At 34.8% G+C, this 22270-nt stretch overlaps 1 protein-coding gene across 1 annotated transcript in view; it reads right to left on the bottom strand.

Annotated features, from left to right (window-relative positions):
• The window catches only part of SEMA5A (semaphorin 5A), a 657936-nt gene that overhangs the window by 221610 nt on the left and 414056 nt on the right, over window positions 1-22270 (bottom strand). Inside the window, exon 11 of the mRNA XM_007486811.3 lies at window positions 14154-14358. Coding sequence (XP_007486873.1) covers window positions 14154-14358 — 205 coding nt within the window. The remainder of the gene's footprint in view (window positions 1-14153; window positions 14359-22270) is intronic.

Here is a 22270-nt window from a genome sequence, read left to right as displayed (position 1 = left end):
GAAACCTAATTTCTTCAAAGACTTTCATTTCCATGAACTATTGAGATTCTGGACTCAAATCGGTCAGCAGTGCTCTTCCTTTTCCTACCTCTCCCCTGCCTACAAGAAAACCTTTTATTTCAGTAATCAGTTTTATTTAGGAAAATATTTAGGGTGACCTACAATCCCTCTAACCTCAACCCTTTGCCCCAAACATCAATTAAATCAAACAGTTAGAGAGTGAATTCAATCTCATTTGTTTACATCTAGAGAGAAAATCCATTGGTAGACTCCATCTTGTTGCCAATTTTCAAGAACACATGAGGGGGAAGTTTGTGAGTACCCCGATGCAACACATATCCAGATTGAAGTTCCATATACCTCTCCTTGTAGAGAAGACTTCCCTGCCACCCTTGAGGGCTGGCATGACCATCAAGGGGCATGCCTTCACTGAGGGGAGATCTCCATTTTGTCTCCCTCAAGTTGATCAGGGATGCTGGGAGGGAGTAGTGAGCAAAGCCATTTTGTCAACCCTTTCCTCACTGCCTTCAATCCTCATTTCTCCATCTAAGGAGTGTGAGTCCCCCCAAAATTACAATATATATAAAACTGAAAAATGTGTTAATTTTCTCTGTTTCTGACTTTTTATCTCTAAATATGGATGCTTTTATATATGCATATGCATTACTAGTAATCATTCACTCATCTACTATACACTTATTAAGAATGTCACTTTGTACAAACCACTAGGGAGATAAAGAGGAAAACTGACACAGAGCTTTAAATCTAGCTATTATTGCTACCATTATTATTGCTACTATTTCTAAATTTTAATTTATGTATCTACCTTAAGCATTATAATTTACTATTCTACATAAAGGCTATTCCATGTGCATGTAGCTACAAGCAAAGAAAATTAAATTAATATTTTATTCATTTTCAGAGATATTGCTAACCCATAGATAGCTATCACCAGCCCCTGTAACAACTGATTCTCTGAACTGGTCTGTTAAACACTTGACTGGATTCTTCCCCAGTGTCCAATGTGCTACTGTAGCAATGTATTAAATGGTCCCTTGGTGTCCTAAATATTGTGAATGTGCCACTATACAGCATATTACTAGCAAGTAAAGACATGGGCCCTGGAGAATAGAATGCAATTATTCCTTAGACCTCATAGCTATAAAACTGCCATGACTTATCACAGTATATAACATGACAGTATACAGAACATGAAACAGAGCAGAAGATGCAAGTACTACCTCAGTGTCTGCCACTTATTAGCTATGCAACATGGACACATTATTTAACTTGTCTAAACCACTATCTCTTTATCTATAAAAATGGGTAAAGTTATGTTGAGAGTACTTATGTTTCATAAATTCATAAAATAATGAACATAAAAGTGTTTTGTAAACCTTAAAGGTCTTTAATACATGTTTTGAATTGTGAGTGGGAAGAAGAGATGGATGTTTTGCTGTGTATAAAAATTCCTGGAAGACAGTGACCTGGATATTTTAATATAACAAATAAACAAATAAATATATACATTTAAATGAAAAAAAAAAAACTCCTGTAGAGGAAACTCAACGTATCTATGAAGATCAGCACTTGCTCTAAAATTTACAGTTTTATAGAAAATTACCTGGGGTATTGAGAGCTTAAATTAGCTTATCCAAGGGCAACATACCATTTAGGATCAAGTCTGGACCAGAACTTAGTCCTTACAGATATGTAGACTTCTCTCTATTCACCATGCAATACTGCCTGCCTCTTTTCTACTATTGTTTATCATTTTCACCACCATCACAATCACCAATACTACCTCTTTTATAATCATCATCATCATCATCTAAAATAAACGTTTTCTTTTTTCAAAGTTAGTTTTATTTTCCTTTGATAATGGGTTATTTAAGGTTAGATGACATTACATTTCTCTTTCTTAAATGTTGTAAGAATATCTCCTAATTCCAATTATTAAAACTGATGTGATGTTACAAAATTTAATTTCCTTTTTTTAACAAAATAGGGCACTTGTGATGATAAGAGCTAGTTTAGTGAAACTTTTTAAACAAAAGGATACTTGAAATGAAAGGGGATTTTTTTTTTTGCATTTGTTTTGTAATAGCAATTGTATATTTGGCCAGAACACTTTTTTTCCCCCTCATGAATTCAATACGCTATTGTGCTACACTAAAGCTTTTGGATGTTATAAAAATAACTTCAATTAAAGTTCAACTTTCTGGAACACAAATTCCCAAAGATGGTGCAGCATATGCTTGAAGATTTGCTTGCCTTTCAACTTTATTAACAGAGATGGTTCTGATCTCATAACTTCTTTCAATCACAAGTCTTGTTTTGGCTCTGTTTTTTGATAGGCTTTAAGAAACAAGTAATATTTTTTAGGTTAAAAGTAGTGTGTGCATGTGTTCAAAAGAATAAAAAACTATATAAGACACATATTCAGAATTATGTCAGATCTTATTTCAGTTCTATTTACATTAAATTAGGGCTACATAGGTTCAATATATTTATATGCTATTTTTATGTTACATATTTTACCTCAATTCCTCTTGATATAGGTTAATAGCTGGGAGTTGTGAAAAATAACTCAATGAGATTATTTGGGGGAAATATTGTGATATATAATACCAGAAAGCAGTGGCTTATAGTAAAAATTACATTGTTTTAGAAGTTGGGAGATGTGAACAAAATACAACATTACCACTAACTAGCTATGAATATCCCAAGTAACCAATTTAACTTTATGCCTTTAGTCATCATCTTTAAAATAGGTAAAAAGATGACTGATGATTGTTTCTCCAAGTTTTATGAAGGTGAAACTAGTTGCATGTGGACCTCCCTTCTTCCATTTGTCAGTTCTTCCATAGATTCCATTTTGAAGAAGAAACACAAGGCACCATTTTCATTCTCTTCTTGGCTCGGGGTCTGACTTTCCATATTTAAGCACTTAGATACTTAGACACCATTCTGTCAGGAAAGTATCTTTTGTCCTCACACAGTCCCAATTCTCTTTTCACCTTCATTTGGTTTGTCTTCTCCTTCAGAATGAGGAATATAAAATCCTTGAGGGCAAGGGCATCCTTTTTGTTTTGTATTTGTAGCTTAGAGACTTAGGCATACAAAGGACTAGGCTCAAATACTTCTTCAGAAAGGCAGTGTGTCTCTGAGTATATCACAATGCCTAGCACATAGAAAGTCTTTAATAACTTCTTCTTGTCTTTTTTTAAAGAAACATACATTTTAATGTAAATATTATTTTTTCTATCTACCACAGCTATTAAAAACTAAGAACAGATATACTCTGTGTGTTAAATTTCTGTGACTTCCCAACCCATTTCCCCTGAAAGATTTGAGAGATACGTTTAGTTCTTTAAATAGAAGAGCAATCTAACTTAGTCTGTACACTAGTCTCCTCAACATGAGTAAATTGTGTGCTGGTGGGCTTGACTTAGAAACTTGACTCTTTAAAAGCAATTAAACGCAGACTTTAGTGGCAAAACACAAACAAGGAACAGGTAAATCCAAGAGAGATTGGTATAGAAAAAAAGATTTCTCTTCTCAATTGCCAAACAAGACTAGCACTTTTTTGTAGTGCATCATGGGCTTTTGGATATTCCCAGTATATCTAATATGGAGTCTACTGGCTCCTCAGCCATTGGGTCAGGGTAGCTCCCTTGATTGGCTGCCTGCATCTTTAAAAGCAGTGAGACCACATTAATGCTCTTTTTCTCCATCTTTTCTTGTTCTTTTTTGATGACCTCTATTCAGCATTTACCCCCAATCAAGTGAACTGGTGAGAGGGGAGAGACTCATGCAGAGGGCTGTTTGTTTCTGTTCTGTGTCTTTTGTTCTTCTCAGTTGTGGAAGTGATTCCTAAAACCAGAAGTTCAAGCTAAGGCAGCCTCTGGGCCAAGACACATGTGGTAATACAACCAATCAGTCCAGCATGGAAGCCTTGAGAAGTCAGGGTGCCTGTAACTTAAACATGAGGAGGAGATTGGGACTTGAAACTTAAATTGTGTGCTATAGGGACCTAAACTATGAACCCAATCCCCTTTTCCTGCCCAGGGACTAAAGTGTGGAGGAAGAAAAAAGGAGTGTGTTTCCCATTGCTAGTGGGGGAAGACATTCCTAAATTTGGTATTATGCCTTTCAAATTAATAATTTCTGTGGAAAAACTTCATTGTCTTACTTTAAGTTTATTCATAGGAAAATAGTTTCAGAGCAGGAAGGGAACACAGAAATTGTCAGACCGATCCTCCAAGTTTTGCAGATAAGGAAATTGTCAAACCTCAATAAGGTAGAGCCATGTTCTGGGTCTCTAAATTTCTTGCTCCTTCCCCTACAATACTCTGCATCTACAGACTCTTCTTTCTAAATCATTCTTCTCTCCAAAACACAGAAACAAGGAAATAAAAGAGTCACTTTTAATTCCTATTAGAAAGGGTAATCTCTCCTGCCTAAGTCTTATAAACATCTAATAAAAGATGAGCATGGAGGAGGTCAGGCAAATGCAGTCCATTTTAAAGGAGATAGTAGTAAATACAAAAATTTTGCTGATTGTATCATAAACAATTACAAGCATTTCCAATTGATCCCAAATAAAAAGGATCTCTATTTCTCAGACACCATCAGGAAATGACCTTTTACCAGATTCCAGATAACTTTTTATTTTCATAGCATATACAGTCATCTACACTGTATCATACCATCTTATTTCTACAAAGTTAATATGAAAAGACTTCCTAAATTATAATATATTCTACTGCAAATGAAGGGTACCAAAAGGGCTGTGTCCAATAGATGTTTTCATTTTAAAAACACCCTTCAATTTAAACATTGTGCAACGACAATATGTTTTAATCTTCCTCTTTTGAAGGTCCTTTTTAGTACATCGTAATCTGCTAATTCTCCCAGCTTTTAGCAATCTCTCCCACTTTAAAATTTTCTTATAACTCAGGTTTTCTCTTTTGCTCTAAGCACATTCTCTCTTGCATCAGAATTATTTGAGTATATTCCATATCCCTCCTATTAGAACATTATTTCTTCAAGGAAAAGGACTGTTGATCTAACATCATTCATCCATCCAATAAACATTTATTTAGTAATTGCTATATGCAGAGAAGTCTAATACATGCTAGTAAGAAAAAAAGTAAAAACATCCCTGTCCTCATGAAGCTTACAATTTAATGGGAAAATTAGAAACAGATAATTATGGCACAAAATATTATATAATATATGTGTTAGAATAAGTGCTATGTATATAGAGTCAGGAAGATATGGATTCAAATATTGTATGATTTTATAGTGGCATGACCATAGGTTCTTCATTCAGTTACTCCTAACCTCAACTTCCTTCTCTGAAAATTGAGTCAAATGGGGTAAGATATTAGCTATTAGGTTGTGCCATGAATTTGTGTAGTAATCAATGTTAAATAAATCAGAAAATATGTTAACAATCCATAGACAACTGAGTTTTCTATATTTACATTTCTGTAGTCCACTTGGAAATTCTTTTACATCATTGTCTAAGAATTCTTGATCCTGTAGCAGAGCTGTGTTCCTTAGTATCACAGTATTGGTCTCATTCACTATTACTACCATTAAGATCTATTACTTCCTATACAGTAACAAACTCTCAGGTAGAAAGAAGCCTTATATAGTACTTTGTAATAGTGTTCATAATGCTCTTTTAATGTGAATTGCCTTTTCTATCACATGGCCAACAATGCATTCATGGAATATTCTTTATTTGTTGCCTCTACATAACTCAGACACTTTGCTTCCAACAGGCATGCCCTCTTCCACTACGTTCCTTTACTGCCTTCTGGAAACAACTCAATGAATGATCAAGGGGGCAAAGTTGGCATCTGGAAGCTGAAAGTGAACTAACAGTGCTTATGTGCAGTCCATTTAAGATTCAAATACATCTCTTCATCCTAAGGCAGTAAATAACTCCTGCTGATTTTGCTAGCCTCATGTGCTAAATCATCACAGATGCATGTAATGCAATAGTTATTTCTGATGTCACTTCTTGATTTGCTGGAATGGCAAGGCGGATCAGCTCAAAGTTTTTGTATATTTGAGCATATCTTTTCCATTGATATCAGGCCACAATCTGTACTAGTTTCATGCATTCAACAAGTTCTAAATGAAAGCTGTAGATTCAAAACATGCATGCCCAGGTCTGTGTGTGTGTGTGTACGTGTGTGCTTTCTAGACTTTGACTCTTCCATAAATAGCACACAGTAGTGTTTTGAAGTAATGTTTCCTTGAGAAAATATGACATTTATTTTGATATAATATAATGCCAAATTCCAAAATTTGTGGGTCAGTGATCCAGCTTCTTTTAAACTCGTAAGCCACATACAAAGTAAATCATAGCTAGGAGCCCCTGAAATAAACAATAAACATATCTGACTGGTTCACTTCCGCACAGCTAAAACATTTTAATCTTAAACAACTTTCATTCTTGAATGTCATTCAGTTGGGCCAATGAAAATAATGTCAGCACTCAGCCACAAAGGGAAGTACAGCACATATTTTTATAAGGAAATGTTAGTTTGATTCAAAACATTTCACATGCTAAAAGAGAACAGATTTTTAAAATATCATTCATAAGATATACTTCAAAGTGGGAAGTAAGTTTTATTAACCTTTCTTTTCCTTGAGGTTTTCCCTGATGTTTGGCCTGGTATGCTCATTTTTATTTCCTAATAAACTCAAGTTGGGGATCCCATTCAATTCTGGGTTAAATTCAGAAAAGAAACAATGCCATTATGTCAACTAAGAAAGCATTTCTAACTCTTGTTAATCTTTTAATAAAAGTGTACTATGTCCATTGGTGAAATGCAATGGATGCTCAGTCATATAGTGTCATATCTTCTGGACAAACATATTTCCATTTCATTATAAGTTTTTAATAGTCTTTGTTTACAAAGAAAAATCCAGCTCTCACAGAGCTCAGCATTACAATAGCTCAAAGATTCTTCTGTAGTCATCTGTTACACTACCCTAATTTTGCATTTGAGGAAACTGAATACTAATAAGATTAAGGGACTTGCCAAAATCGATTAGTAACAGAGCAAAGGTTTGAACCCAGGTTTTTGGATTCCAATTTTTGTTGTTGTTGTTTACTTCACTCTACCATGCTATCAGCACTTCAATTCATTTAGGTCACACTATCCAAAAGCTATTATTATTTTGTGCATTGGATAGCATACCTATTTTCTTTAAATGGAAAGAAGAAAAATCAAAACACAGAATTATAAATTTTGGTGATTTGATTACATACTGTAAAAGAAAATATTTAGATATATATGTAATGTAAGGTAAGGAAGAGAGATGCCAGCCTCACTGACAGATCAGTCCAGATAAGCGGCAGGGAAAAGGAGGAGAATGCTGTGAGTTCTGGGAGCTCCCTAGAACTTTGAAGCCAACTGACAGGAGAGACTTCCAGCCTGGAAAGTGAAGAGGGAAGGTGTTTTTTCTGGCTGCGGAGCCAAGAGCCCATCCAGTTGAGACCAGTCTTCCTTCTGGGACCCCAAAATTCCTCCACTGAGACTCTTCAACAACAGCTATGGCACTTCTCAAGAAGGATTTAGTTTGGACTCACTCTGGCCAGAGCCAACCAGATTCTCCCCTTGGGATTTCTCTCTCTTCCTTACCTTGTTCCTTGAACTGCATCTTGGGAGTTAGTTCAACTTTAAGAATAAGATTAAGAAGCAGTAGGCAAAAGGAGAGGCCAGGGCACAAAAAGCCTCTGGTCTCCAGACTTTGAAAGCCAATCTGCAAGGAGGGGCAACTGGAAGGGCTCCCCTTCATCTGCCTTTCTTTTTCCCCTCATACCTTTGCTATCACCTGCCCCAAATGACCTCAATAAACCATTTGGAAATATTTAGACTTTGGGTTAAGTTTTGTCTTAGGAATCAGGCAAAGGGGATTAAGTTCTCATAAGGAGGGGGTTGGATTCCAACCCTTGTGACTCAGTATCACTGACCAAGGAAGCTATCACTCTTTCCTTGGTAGTTGGTCTCATCAAAACCCTTGGGAGCTGACCGTTGATGTCCCTTTGAAAGGGAGAAATTACAAGGGGTCATCTTGTCTCACAGGGGCATTTCTAACTTCAATAGCCATAACTCCTCTGAGAAACAAGTGTCACCTCATTGAATCAAACCCCTCTCCAGTCTCCTGTCCTCCATTTCTCAACCATCTTTGTGGAGTCATGTCCTTTCCAAGGAGACAGGACCTGGCTTACCTCTCCCCAAAAGTAACAGAGGAAGTAGTAGTAGTAGTAGTAGTAGTAGTAGTAGTAGTAGTAGTAGTAGTAGTAGTAGTAGTAGTAGTAGTAGTAGTAGTAGTAGTAACTGCCAGAGAAGTTAGGTTGCTAAAGGAGGTATCCCTCCTTTCTCCCCTGGCTCTTTGCCTCTCCCAAGGGACACTTTCTCCCTTCCCTATCTCCTGAATTCAATTTATATTTTGGTATGAGCTAACAAAAAAATAAGGTTTTAGGTACAGGCAGAAAATGTTTCCCTTAGATGATGCCACACTGGTAAGCTACTTTGTCCTGGTCATGGATCAACAGGAGATCATATCAGGCAAACAGAGGGTCCTTGGGAGTGCCTAAGCAACAGAAAATCTGGTTCAATGTATGGAGCGCCAATGGAACAGCCTTCAAGTGAATGCTAAGTGAAATGGATATGGGAAGAACATACCTAACCAATCGATCAACAAATAATTCTGAAGCACCTCTGTGCCAGACACTATGGTAGACACTGACATACAAATAAAATAAATTAAATGGTGTCTCCTCATGTTGTCCTTGTTGTTGAGTTCTGTACAACTCTTCATGACCCTATTGGGGATTCTCTTGGCAGAAATTCAGAAGTGGTTTGCTATTTTTTTTTCTTCAGCTCTTTTTATTGATAAAGAAACTGAAGCAAACATGGATGAGTGACTTGCCTAGGATCACACAACTAATAAGTGTCTGAGACTAGATTTGAATTCAGGTCTTTCTGACTCCAGGACTGAAATTCTTTCTACCATACCACCTAGCTGTCCCCCTAGTCACAATTTTTAAGTTCTCTTCATAAAACCAATAGGTGATTGAGTGTATTTAGATTAAACAGAAGACTAAAAAGCAGAGTGGGAAGTTGAAGAAGTCTTCAGAATAAGAGATAATATAAGTTTATTTAAAATCATAGTCTTTTCAAGTTAAAAAAAATCTAAGTGGGAGAAAAAAAAGTCTTATTTTTCTTTTTGGTCTTTAAATAAAATAGATACACTGATGGTTTGGGGACAACTAAGTTTTACATTTAACCTCAAAATATGATCTCTCTTTCAAAATGCACTTTTAGGAAAACAGTGATAATTAAATGAAGTGATCATGGGAGACATAATACTTGAGGTTCATACAGATTCTAAATTTAACATTCTCCAGTTTGTCCAAATAACCTTAAATGCCTTCTATACAGAGTCATCTTGAAAGAATTTACAGGTGGTCTAGACCATGGTCTATCATTTTGTGGCATGACTCAAACTCTATTAACTTTTGCCATTTCCCTACAGCTCATTCTGTTAACTCCTTATTATCTCCTGACTTAATCCCCTCTGGTTTTGGAAGTTCTATAACCTGAGCTTGAGTGGCAACATGGTGCAATGGAGAAAGTTAGCTTTAGAGTCAGGAAGATGTGAATTGAAGTCCTGCCTATGAAAAGTACTAGCTGGGTGACCCAAAGCTAGTCCCTTGAGCTCTTAGTCCCTCACACAAGTCCCTAACACTATGGATTACAAAGCTAATGCAGGCATGCATTGGTAAAGGAAATTTCCTGACTGGGAGTCCTCAACTTCAGTGAAATCACAGGTCAATTTTTTTTTAAAAAACAATGATAATACTCAGTGTTAGAATTTGTAAAATGTAAACGAAGTTTGTTCCCAAACTTCCATTAGTATAGAAGCTCTTGTTGCTACTTATTCATTTCAGTCATGTCCAACTCTTCATGGCCCCATTTAGGGATGTTGTGGAGTGGTTTGTCATTTCCTTCTCCAACTCATTTTACAGATGAGGAATTTGAGGCAAGCAGGGTTAAACGACTTGCCCAGGCTCACATAGCTACTAAGTGTCTGAAGTTAGATTTGAATTTAGGAAGAAGAGTCTTCCTGACACCAGGACCAATATTCTATCTGCTGAATCTCTACTTGCCCCTATATATAGAGGTTCACGGGTGAAGAAAGTTGAAATTCTGGAGTTTGTATTTCATAAATTATACATTAAGCATGATTCATATAATGTGACTTGTATATTGGATATATTCTGATACTGTAGAAAATCCTAGCTGCTACTGTAGCATGCAATAGTCTCCCTTTTACCCATATAGTAATAACAGTCCTAGCAAAAAGACAAGTCAAAATAGATTTGGGTAATCAAATTACTATGAGGTTGCATTGTTTAAACAGCTAGTGCCTATGCATATAATTTCTCCAGTTAAAGGCTATAATTTGCCTAAGATCTGTTTGTTTTGACTGGACTTAGATTCTGTTTCGTCATTCTGTTGGTGGATGAAATGCTACAACAGCTTTATCACAGGGCAGGCATTTCTAAGATATCAACAGGGGAAATTGTTCAACCAAATAAGCTTTAAAGAAGAATGATTTCATTCAATAATTTCATCAGATTGAAAAATGTAATTATGAAACCAAAGAGATACTTAACATTAGGGTTTCATAATATTTCTGTCATAGGGTGGCTTTGAAATTCCTCTAATATTAAAAATCACAGAATGTAAAAGCTAAAAGGGCTCTGACATCATCTAGGTTAGTGGTTCTCAAAGTGTGATCCAAGGACCCTTGAGTATAATTACCATGACCTTTTAGGAATATATGTGGTTTAAACTATTTTATAATAATACTAAGATACTGTTTGCGCATATAAATGTATGTATACATATATATCTAAAATGAATGCAAGATAGATTTGAAAGGGTACCCTACTAGTGAGGGATGGAATGAGGTTATCAGGAAAGGTTTCATAAAGAAGGTAGCTCTTGCTCTGAATGCTGAAAGAAGTCAAAAATTCCAATTGGAGGTAAGGAAGGAACACATAACCAGCAAGGGGAAAAGACAAGGGTATAGCCCAGAAAGAAGAGAGGTGGAGAAATATATGTGGAAAAATGAGTATGGGTTAAATGCAAAATATGAGGAAGGGAATAGTCAATTACTCAATTAAGCACTTACTAGGTAACAACAGTCACTATGCTAAGCTTGGAGGCTACAAAGAAAATCAAAAACAGTCCTTGACCTCAAGGAATTTATTTTCTATTATGAATGGGAAAAATGCACAAAACATACACACATGCACATATACAACATGTACAAATGTATATCTGTGTATATGCATGTGTATGTGTATTTAAGTATACATATTTAATGATAGATGTAACATATCTGGGAATCTAAAAGAGGAGACAAAATACTATATATGTCTTCATATGTGTGTGAATTCATCCTTTTTTGAAACAATTTCAATAAGACTAAGGTTCAAGAATTGTGTGCTTTTTTCCCCTTCTCATTAATAACCCATTAAATAACTGCTGGCTCCATACACTTTGAGCAATGATTTGCTGTTAAAATTGGTCTTCATTCATAAAGCAGAATGGAGAAAGCCTAAAGAAGTATATAATCCATGCAATTACCAATCATAATTCTAAAGCACTGACTATAAAGCATATGCTACTTGCCTCCTGATAAATCTAATATCAAAAAAAGGGTATAGATACCCTGTTTTTAAAAATGTGTCAAGGAAAACTTTTCCAATATTTTAGATCCAGAAGCCAAAAATAGAAATTAAAAGAATCCATGTAACACCTCCTGAAAGAAATCCTAAATTGAAAACTCTACGAATATTATAACCAATTTATAGAGCTCTCAGGTCAAAGAGAAAATATATCTGAAAGCCAAAATAAAGCAATTAAAATAATATGAAACCACTGTCAAGATCATACAGGATATAGCAGCTAAATTGTTAAAAGTAGCTGAGGGGATAAAATGTGATATTTTGGAAGGAAAAGGGATAAGGATTACAATGAAGAATCATCTATCAAAAGTGAGTGTAATCTTTCATAGGTCAAAAAAATAGGTATTTTTTGAAATATACTTTCAAGCATTCCTAATGAAAGATCAGAGGTAAATAGAAAATTAAATCTGATATTGAATTACAAGATTTTAGAGAAGCATTAAAAGGTAAATATGAAAGAGAAATCATAAAATAGTTAATAAGGATAACCTGTTTACATCCCTATGGGAAGATGAAGAACTTGATTATTATTAGTGCACTTAGAAGGATTCTACAAAGACAGAGAACTTGAGTATGAGTTGATTTTGTTGGAATGATTTAAAAAAAAGATGGTGTGAGAAAGAGAAGTGCCCTTGTTAAAGAAGAAAGATAGAGATAGAATAGAAAAAATCATGTCACATAAAAGAGATGTGCAAGGAAGAGCTTTTATAGTATAGGGAGGAAGGTGGTACTGCTTACTGGCTATTATGGAGGGGTCTGCTCTTCTTATCAGGTCTTTTCCATCAGCTGCAGTGATCTAACCATGAAAGTTTTCACAGAGGGACCCACTAGTCTTGGTCTTGGTGAGAGGTTTAAACAACTGATTTCCAAGTTTCCCCTTTGACTTTTAATTCTTCAGAATTGGAAATAAGATAATCAGATGCAGAGAAAGGGGCCATTTTATGAGGACATGTACAATCTTAAGAAAATTGCCTCAAGAGTAATAGTGCAGTTAGGTTGCACAGTGGTTAGAGAACCAGGCTTAGAGACAGGAGGACCTGAGTTCAAATGTGACCTTCCACCATTGCCTAGCTAAGTGACCCCAGACAAATCACTTAACCCCATCTGTCTATATAAGAAGCAATGAGGAGGCTCATTTGAAAGAAAAAAAAAAAAAACTTTGAAAGAACTACATGGGATAATGAAAAGTAAAATAAGTAGAACCAAGAGGACATTATACATAGCTACAAAATTAATAATGGAAGAATAAATTATTAATGTTACATTTACAGAGTGAACAGAAAGGTAAAAACATGAAAGATGATGTTTATTGGCATGTTGGTCTCCTGGGCAATACATGAGATGGGGAGGGTAGAGAGAGGCTGGACATTTGTGGAAGGGATTTGTTATGTAGATATGAAAAGTAAGTTAAACATATAAGATATTTGTGATTTCATTTATGTATATAATCGTTTTCTTTTTATGTGGCATAGAGGGAATTATCTTAATTTTGGGGTAGTCCTATAATCTATGTCGAGTTGCTTCAGCTGTTTTTGTGTTATTCATCTGGGTCTGTGATTCCATTGCTATAGAAAACTCTGTGTGGAAACCTTCCATCAGTTCAGATACATAATTAATCTATAATTTATAATTTCACCAGAGTTGCCTGAAACAAGTGTGAAGTGACATATCCACAGTTATATAATTAGTATGTGTCAAATACAAGACTTAAACCCAAGATATAATTCAAAGGTTGAATTTTTTATATCATGTTGCTTCAATGCAGAATTATGTTTATTACTCAACCTTGAAATTATATACTGTGGCCTTTCAGAAATTGCACTAAACTATAAAATTTAATAAAGCACATTGTCATTTATAAATTAATAAGTTCTCACTTAAATTTTCTGTAGAGCTAACCTAAAGAATTTTTGCTCACTAGGATACTCCTAGAAAGACCGTGGAATGAGAATTCTGTCTTATGGATGAAGTTATTAGTTTGGTGTGACATTTTCATACAGCTCCAAATCAGAAGTCCTCCTAACAATATCATTCAACAAGGAATTCAAACACTTTAAGTGGTATACATTAGATTCTGTAAAAAAAAAAAGATGTTATTTTATGAATCATTTATATAGTAACTAGGAAATAAGACATCACATCTTTTTTCCAAAAAAAATAAATAGATTGTTAAGGATCAGAACTTCTGAGGAGAAATAGAAAGGTAACCAGGAAAAGATGATATTTTATGTCTCTGGGATTGGGATGGGGTGACAAGGAGTTTGATAGTAACAAATGGGAGGCAGAGAAAGTCAAAGCTTGAATGTATAGATTAAAAATTTCAAAACTAAGAACGTATACACCTGCAGAAAAGTCTTACCTGTAGCCAGATAGATGATATGGAAAAGCATGTCTTTGCCTTGAACGACATCTACTACAACATGAGAAAACCGAGTGTTGTCTTCCATGAAGTAAGGAATTGTAGTAACGGGCTGGACTACCTCATGCATTAGAATGAACTTTTGAGCATCTTGAAGGTTTCTTTCTGTCAGGTTCACATATAAGCCTTGATCTACTGTACCACACTGAAAATAAGGAAAGAAGATCTTATTACCAAAGCCAATGACTAATTGTCACATTACAACTGATCTAAGCAAACATTGGCAGTAAGATACACAATTACTAGCATGGATTCTGCATTGAGATTGTACAATTCTATCTAACAGTAGGTATCTTTGTATCTATGTATGTAAGTACCTCCACATATACACAGAGACTTATAAATGTATATGTACACACATACATATAAGTATATATATGCATTTAATGTACATATGAATTTAGAGCAAATATATACAGTATATGTTACATGCATATGTACATATAATACATAAACACTACGAAATTGGTTAGTCGGTATTTCTTTTTTACATTATCCTGAATATCAGCACCCAATATATTTGACATCTTTCAGTCATATCATAACTTCTGAAGAACATAGAGAAAAAGTAAAAAATATTGAGTGTGAGTGAATGCTAACTTTAGCTCAAACAACCAATGAACAATAACTTCTCAGCTCACTTGTAGTCACCTGGGAGTTGTCTGGCTAAGTGCATTTTATCACATCTGTCTGCTAAATCAGACATCCAAATTCAAAATGCAGCATTCAAGAACATTACAAAGATTTATTACATTTCCCGTAGGAGTAATGGGTATATAAGGTTATAAATGGATTACACGGAAACAGAACTCTGCTATTTCATCTGTGAAAGGTATAATATTACTTCAACATCATTCACATAAAGTTATAAAAAAAAAACTGTGCTGACTGAGTTCCTTCACACCAGTGCACCCAAATTGCAAAAAACAGAGATTTTCTTTCTTTCTCAATAGCCTTAGAAATCCACAACATAGCAAACTTGCTTATGTATATGTCAGGTAGAGGCAAAATAATCAACTGGGATTTTGTACATGCAAATATTTTTAATCATACTTTCTAAAAATTGCTGAAATTGAAGTTAACTTCATTTGAGTAGGAGCTAACAATATAGTATATAGCTTGCTTATTTTTCTTTATATATTTGGTTGATATGAGTTAGGAAGAGTTAGTGAAGTGTCTGAATGACATGAAACAGAAGTATGAGTGAAGGGATCAGGAACCTTTTTTCATTTCTCTTAAATTGAAAATCCCAGTTTAAATTTGATTTACCTTCATCAGAACATAATATGGGATCTTTTACAGACTTGAATTTCACTATCTATACCAACCTGCAACTATCATTCACAACTTGACATGCCTGGAATTTAACTTTATAGCTACTCAGAGGTGCTAATATAAAGAACTGACAGTTGAGGGGGGGTCCCTATTAAATAGAAGTTATAGCTTCTAGCATGTGGAAGGATGTGATAGATGCTATGTAAACAGTAAGCTTATAACTGCAACCTCAGGAAATTTAAAGGTCATCCACAGTGACCTTTCATTCTATATAGGACTCTAGTATCCCAGATAGAATATGATTCATCTTAGTTCTATCACAGGACCAAAATATAGAACATTTGCTAAACAGGCATATACCAAAGAGAATAATTATAATTCTAATAATTTATTTGACAACCACCATGTCAACAAATAGTACCTTGTCTATAGGAAAAGAGTATAAGAATATATCTTATTCAAGCATACCTAGCCTCTTACTCTTTCTCTGAGATAGCTAAGGGACATATTTGAAAGGAAATGGTTGCTCTTCCTAAAAGAGGCATAATGACCCAGTCTGAAATGCCAAACTATTCAGGATTTTTTTAGTAACTTGTTGTGACTAAATTAACCTGTCTTTTAAGCCTCTCTATTTACTGTAATCAAAGGCACCACCATTTTTTCACTGTCTCAGGTTGATATGATAACCTTGGTATGATGTTTACCACTCAGTCTCTGATACTTTGCCAATTTTTGCCATTTCTCCCTTCCCAATATCTCTTGAATCTGACTCTTTCTCTCCAATTACATAGGTTTCATCTTGTTTCGATGGAATTTATTAACTCTTACGTCAGTCATTGTAATAACCACCTAAGTGGTTTTCCTTCTTCAGGTTTCTCTAAACACTGTTCCACATTGTTGACAGAGAAATGTTTCTGAAGAATAGATCTGTCATGGGATTCCTCTACTCAGACAATTCCAGTTGCTAGCATCTCTAGTCTTTATCTCTAGTAAGTAACAAACTGTTTTGTTTAGTTTTTAAAGAGCTACACAACCTTATCCCAACCTATCTTTACAGTCCTGTTGGGTATTACTCCTTATCTTTAATACAGCAAAAATACCAGTTTTTAATGTGTTAAATTACATTATGTTTTATTACATATTCTATCTTATTCCACTAATCTTCCTCAAACACTACACTGCATCTTTGATTTCTTTGCCTTTGAACTGGTCATCCTTTATATCTTCAATAAATACCCTCATTACATTTACCTTATACCCTCTCTTCTTTTAAGATGTATCCCAATAATCATCAAATGTATGGGCTCCTTTCTAGTGCCCCAAATTCTAAACTCTCAAACTACCTTAACTATTTTGTACATCTTACAATTTATTACCTTCATATATGTAGCATATACACATATATGCATTTTGTAATATATGTGTGTGATGTACCTGTGTTATTCCGTTATAATATATATCCCTTGTGAATAGTATTGCTTAGTATTTTCACTGTATTCCTAGTGCCAACATAAGGCTTGGGATAGGACAGATATTTGATAAATAATTGTTGATAAATCGATTATTTGTACAAAAGCATTCTTTGTTGCCTTATTTAATATATATCCTCATTTATGATCTGGACAAAAAGACTTGCATGAGCATAGCACCAAAATTTAGCAAAGTGCCCTGATGAGAGGAGAGAGATCAATGTAAGTTTATTATTGTAATTATTATTATGATGATACACAACCTATTTACTCTTGGACAACTATCCAATATGGAGTCTATCAGGGAAATGTATCTATTTAAACCCAAATATTATCCCATAGAAAATATTTAACCGTCCACATTTATTTAGCAATTCAACTTATTAGGTACTTATTACATCTGCTATATGGAATTCACTGAGGTTACATTTTTTAAATTTTTGGTAAAATACTCCTATGAATATAAAGGATTTCATATATTGTTAGGAAGAACCTTGAAGGCAGCTAATGATTTTAAGAAGCTGGGATAGCAATGGTGGGAATTCTAGGCATTGGGGAACAGCCTGTGAAAAGGAAAAAAGAAGGGAGATGAAATGTCCACTTTCTATGATAGCTAGAAGAGACCAATTTGTCTAAATATACAGTATATGATGGTAAAGAATATGAAATAAAACTAGAAAGGTAGATTGGAGTTATGAAGAAACTGAAATAAATATCAAGTTAAAGAGTTTATACTTTATACTAAAGTTAACAGGAAGAAACTGAAGATTTTATAATATGGTCAGACTTATGTTTCAGAAATACTACTATATTATTCAGAAGATGAATTGAAGAAGAAAGAGAATGGAAGCAGGAAGATTCTAGGAAGCAAGAAGGTTACTGTAATTTAGCTGTGGGGAGATAAAGACCTGAGCTGAAGTAGAGACTATGTGACTGGGTAAATTCTTTGAAGACACTAAATATGATATCAAGAAAAAGATAAAGTTTAGTGTTGGCAAGAAGTGCCATTCACCAAAACCTGAAGCAAAGAGGAAAAAATAGGGATAAAAAATCATCATGAAAAAAATAAGAACAAAAATGAGGAGAGTCAGAAAACATAGCAGCTTTTTCCCTCTATAAATAGGAGGTAACATCCTGGCAGGAAATGAAGAGGAGGGGAGATGGAAGAGGACAGATTTGAGACAATCTCTTGGGTCACTGGAATAGAGAGTAAGTCAGGAAAAATAAAATAAACCCTATGAGGCCCAGCTGAGATAAGATAACATAAATCTGTAGTGGCCAGTGGCCATGTTTTTCCAGAAGTTTTCATTAACATTTTAATAGGAGTGAAAAAGCAATATAATGCATAGTTGGGCTATAGTAAAATTGAAAACACCTCTTCTCTTTCTTTCACTTTGCCTCATAGTTTCACTGGTTTTCTTCAAGTGCCAGATAGAATCCCATATTCTAAAAGTCATTCCCAATTCTCATTAATGCTAGTTAGTTTTCCATTTATTGCTTATCCCCAATATCCAGTATATACCTGAATTTTTTGTCTTACTTATCCTTCATTAGGCTATGAGGTATTTGAGAGTAGGGAGTGTGTTCTGCTTTAAATTGTATCCCTGGCACCTAGCATAATACCAGGCACTCATCAAATGTTTGACTGAGCTATAGCATTATTAGACAAAGGATTCAAACGTAGAAGACAATATATAGCTGAACTCATTAACTATAGGGTTAAAAAAAGAAGAAAAGTGAGGACACCAAGTCACAGAAAAGGGGCTGAATGGGAAGGAGTAGCAAGATGAGATGTTACATTTTTTTTTTAATGGGACGTGGTGGCAGATTTAAGGCTTGGAGGTTATAATCAGGGATTACAAATGTAGAATTCATAGTCATGGAAGTATCAGTCATGAGGGGAAATAAAAGACATGACCATGTGTGTAGATACTGAAATAGAATGAGGATAAATATCATGGAAACTGAAGAAATAGGGACCTGGGAGAGCAAAGTGTTTATGAGAACATCAAAATGTTTCTGCCCAGGGATGAGGGCAGAGATTGAGTTAGAGAGAAAGGCTGTAACCAGGTGCTGAACCCAATGAGAAAAGACAGAACCAGGCAATAAGGAAATAGACTGATGGTATTAGCAGATGGAATTAAGAAGATAAGGCTGCTGATTCATGGAGACAAAGAATGGTCTAGAAGAATTTGTTTTGAAGGGAGCACATTATGAATTGTCAAGCACTCTATCAAGATAAACTTCATAATCATAAGAAAAAAGCTCAATCATTAACTATAATTACAAGTTAATATGCTTTTATGGTGCTGATTCAAGCATAAAAGAGAATTAGAGTTTAGAACTGTAAATGGAAGGGCCCATGTGACTATCCATCCATCTATCTTTCTATACACAGAAACATGTAGCTGTACATATGTATATGTGTATGAAAATAAAAATTTTGATTTTGAACTACCAACTTGGATTTTACTCTTAACTAGTTTTATGAAAGCAGCACATGACCATTTAGCATTTCAGTTTGTTGAGCATTGTGACCTCAGCACAGGGAGCCCTGATAGCCCTTCCCTATGTGAATGGAGATCAAAGATACTCCCCAATCTGCCCTTGAGCACATGGGATGCTATATGGCAAAGCTCTTTGGTAATTCAGAGCCTTACTGATTCCTCATTCTCTTTCTCCCTTAGGACAGAAATTGCCTCAAGAGCATAATTATGAGGATTCTCTGTCCTTGCTAATCTTGCTCCTAATATGAATTTTCTTAGAAAGAGAAGATGGAATTTAAAGTTATTGTTTAAAAAAATACAGAAATTAGGGGCAGCTGGGTGGCTAAGTGGATAGAGAGCCAGGCCTACAGATACAGAAGGTTCTGCATTCAAATATGACCCTAGACACTTTCTAGCTGGGTGAGTCCAGAAAATCACTTAATCCCAGTTGCCTAGTTCTTATTGCTTTTCTACCTGGGAAGCAATTCTCAGTATTAAATCTAAAATGGAAGATAAGGGTTTAATTTTTTTGTGTGGGTGTCTCTGTGTATGTATACACACATATATGTACATATAACACATTTTTCTTATAATTATGTAACAAGATGATTTATCCAACACTATAATGCCAAGTGAAATTTTAGATTTTTAGTAAGTAATATTTTTAAATGATCTCTGATTATGCATGTAAGTAGTTACTTTAAAGAACACAAGTTTCAAATTTTTTTCAAGTCTATCTGTAAGGTTGTGTTTGTAACAACTGTTTATGGACCACAGTGTAAAAGTAGATAGATTATCCTACCCAGAAATGAGTGATGTTTCTCCTTTTTTTCCTCCTATGGGAGTCACTGTGGGGCAAAACTGATATTGGCTGTCTTAGAAGATCTTTGGGGGTTTAGAAGTGGTTGTTGAGGGGAAAGCAAACATAAAGAATACATTCAAGCAAAAAGTGCTGCTTGAAATGGGGTTGAAAGGAAACAAAGGATTTTAAGAGGTGGGAAATTGAGAAGAAGTGGAATCCAGGTATGATGGCTAGCAATTGGAAAAAATACAGAAATGGGAAATGAAATGTCAAATAGAAGAAACAGCAAGAGGACAGATTTGGCTGGATCACAGAATATATGAAGAGGAACAAGGTGAAAAAACCACTGGGAAAATAAGCAGAAGCAAGTTGCAAAGAATCTTAAATGACAGTATTGAAAGAAAGTATCCAGGATATCTACCTTCTCTTATTTTTTCTTTAAAACGAGAACAAAGCTGTTTAAATCAAGATGAATAAGGATGGAATATTTTTGATACTGTAAATGTCATACAAGCCAAACACTGAAAAACACCAACCAGCATAAATATGGTCACCATCTCTCAAAAATTTGGTACCCAGTTTATCACACTACACATATGATTTCAATGTGACAAAATCTCAAGTTTTATTAAGGCAAAATAGGCTACAGAGCATGTCTGTAGGTACCATTCAAGATAGAATATAATTCTTGTAAAACTATGAAATATAAAGTATAACAAGTATTTTACTTCTTAGAATATCAGGTTACAAGGGAAAATTGGGGGGGGGTTACAAATTTGATATTCATGAGACCCACTGGAAATTTACCAAGTTATAGTATTGTTTATTATGTCAGTTCATTGAGAATCCCTTAGCAGAAAACATATAACTTAAATGTGTCCATGAATATTGTTAAGCTCCACATTTTACTTTAACTTTATCCTTTTAAAGTCTTCAGGGAGATTTGGGCCCTCATTTTTTTAAAAGCAGAGCTGTAAAATAGTCATGGTGGCAGGCACCTATAATCCCAGCTACCAAGAAGGCAGACGCTTGGTGAATCTCTTAAGCTTGGGATTTCTGAGTAAATCAGGTTGGCATCAATATAGTGATCTCACCAGCCCTACCCAACCTCATACCTAGAGAAAGAGGCTCTTAGATGGTATTTAATTAAAGTATAAAAGAATTAGAAGAGCATTGTTACATATTGCCTTTTAAGAAGGATAGATGGGGAATTCTGTCTTCCAATATTCTGAATATTGACTAAAATTCAGTATAATTTGAAAAAAAATTATTAATTTCTTTAGGAATTCTATCCTTATATCTTAAAGGATGGGGAAGAGGATTTATTCTTATGATTCTGATGACTTAAAGAATTCTAAGGTGAGGAAACATACTCTATTTACTCTGGAACAGCACCTTCTCTGCAGATGAAAGTCTCAGAGAGTTTCCTAGAACACTGAGAAAGTAAATGACATTCCAAGTCACATGCCCAGAATGAGTCAGAGATAAGACTTGAACTCAGGTCTTCCTGGTTCTGAAGGTAGTTCTCTAATCTACTATACTATGCTGCCTTCTCTATTTATCTTTAAGTAAGGAAGTTTATTTCTTTTTGAGCTGCCAACTTCATTAGCTCTATTGGCCATCTGTGATTTACTAGGCATGTGCATTTATTTCTTTCCCTGGCCCCCTAGTCACTAAACTCAGATGAATAACTAATGAGAGTTTCTCAAATGCCCTCAAATACATGCTTAGAACTCAAAAGTGCCTGACAATGGTTTGTAACCTCAGCAAATAATCAATCCTTTCTTAAGTTCCATTTTTGTGTGTACCCAAATAAAGTTATTAAAAATCATTTTGCCAGGTTTTTTGAAATCCAGAAAAAAAGGCATCTCCCTCTTTATATCCCAATTTCAAATCATAGTACTTTTTATTATAACATACAATACAAATTTTAGGAGCATGAAAATGGATGTGTAGTTTATAAATAAATGCTTCTGATTTTCCTTAGGTGTATCTTCTATATTATATTCAAGGATCTGTCTAATT

Source organism: Monodelphis domestica, chromosome 3 (genome assembly GCF_027887165.1).
Source record: "Monodelphis domestica isolate mMonDom1 chromosome 3, mMonDom1.pri, whole genome shotgun sequence".
Classification (NCBI taxonomy): domain Eukaryota; kingdom Metazoa; phylum Chordata; class Mammalia; order Didelphimorphia; family Didelphidae; genus Monodelphis; species Monodelphis domestica.
Note: the sequence above shows the minus strand (reverse complement) of the source record. Positions and strands in the feature narration are given on the sequence as shown.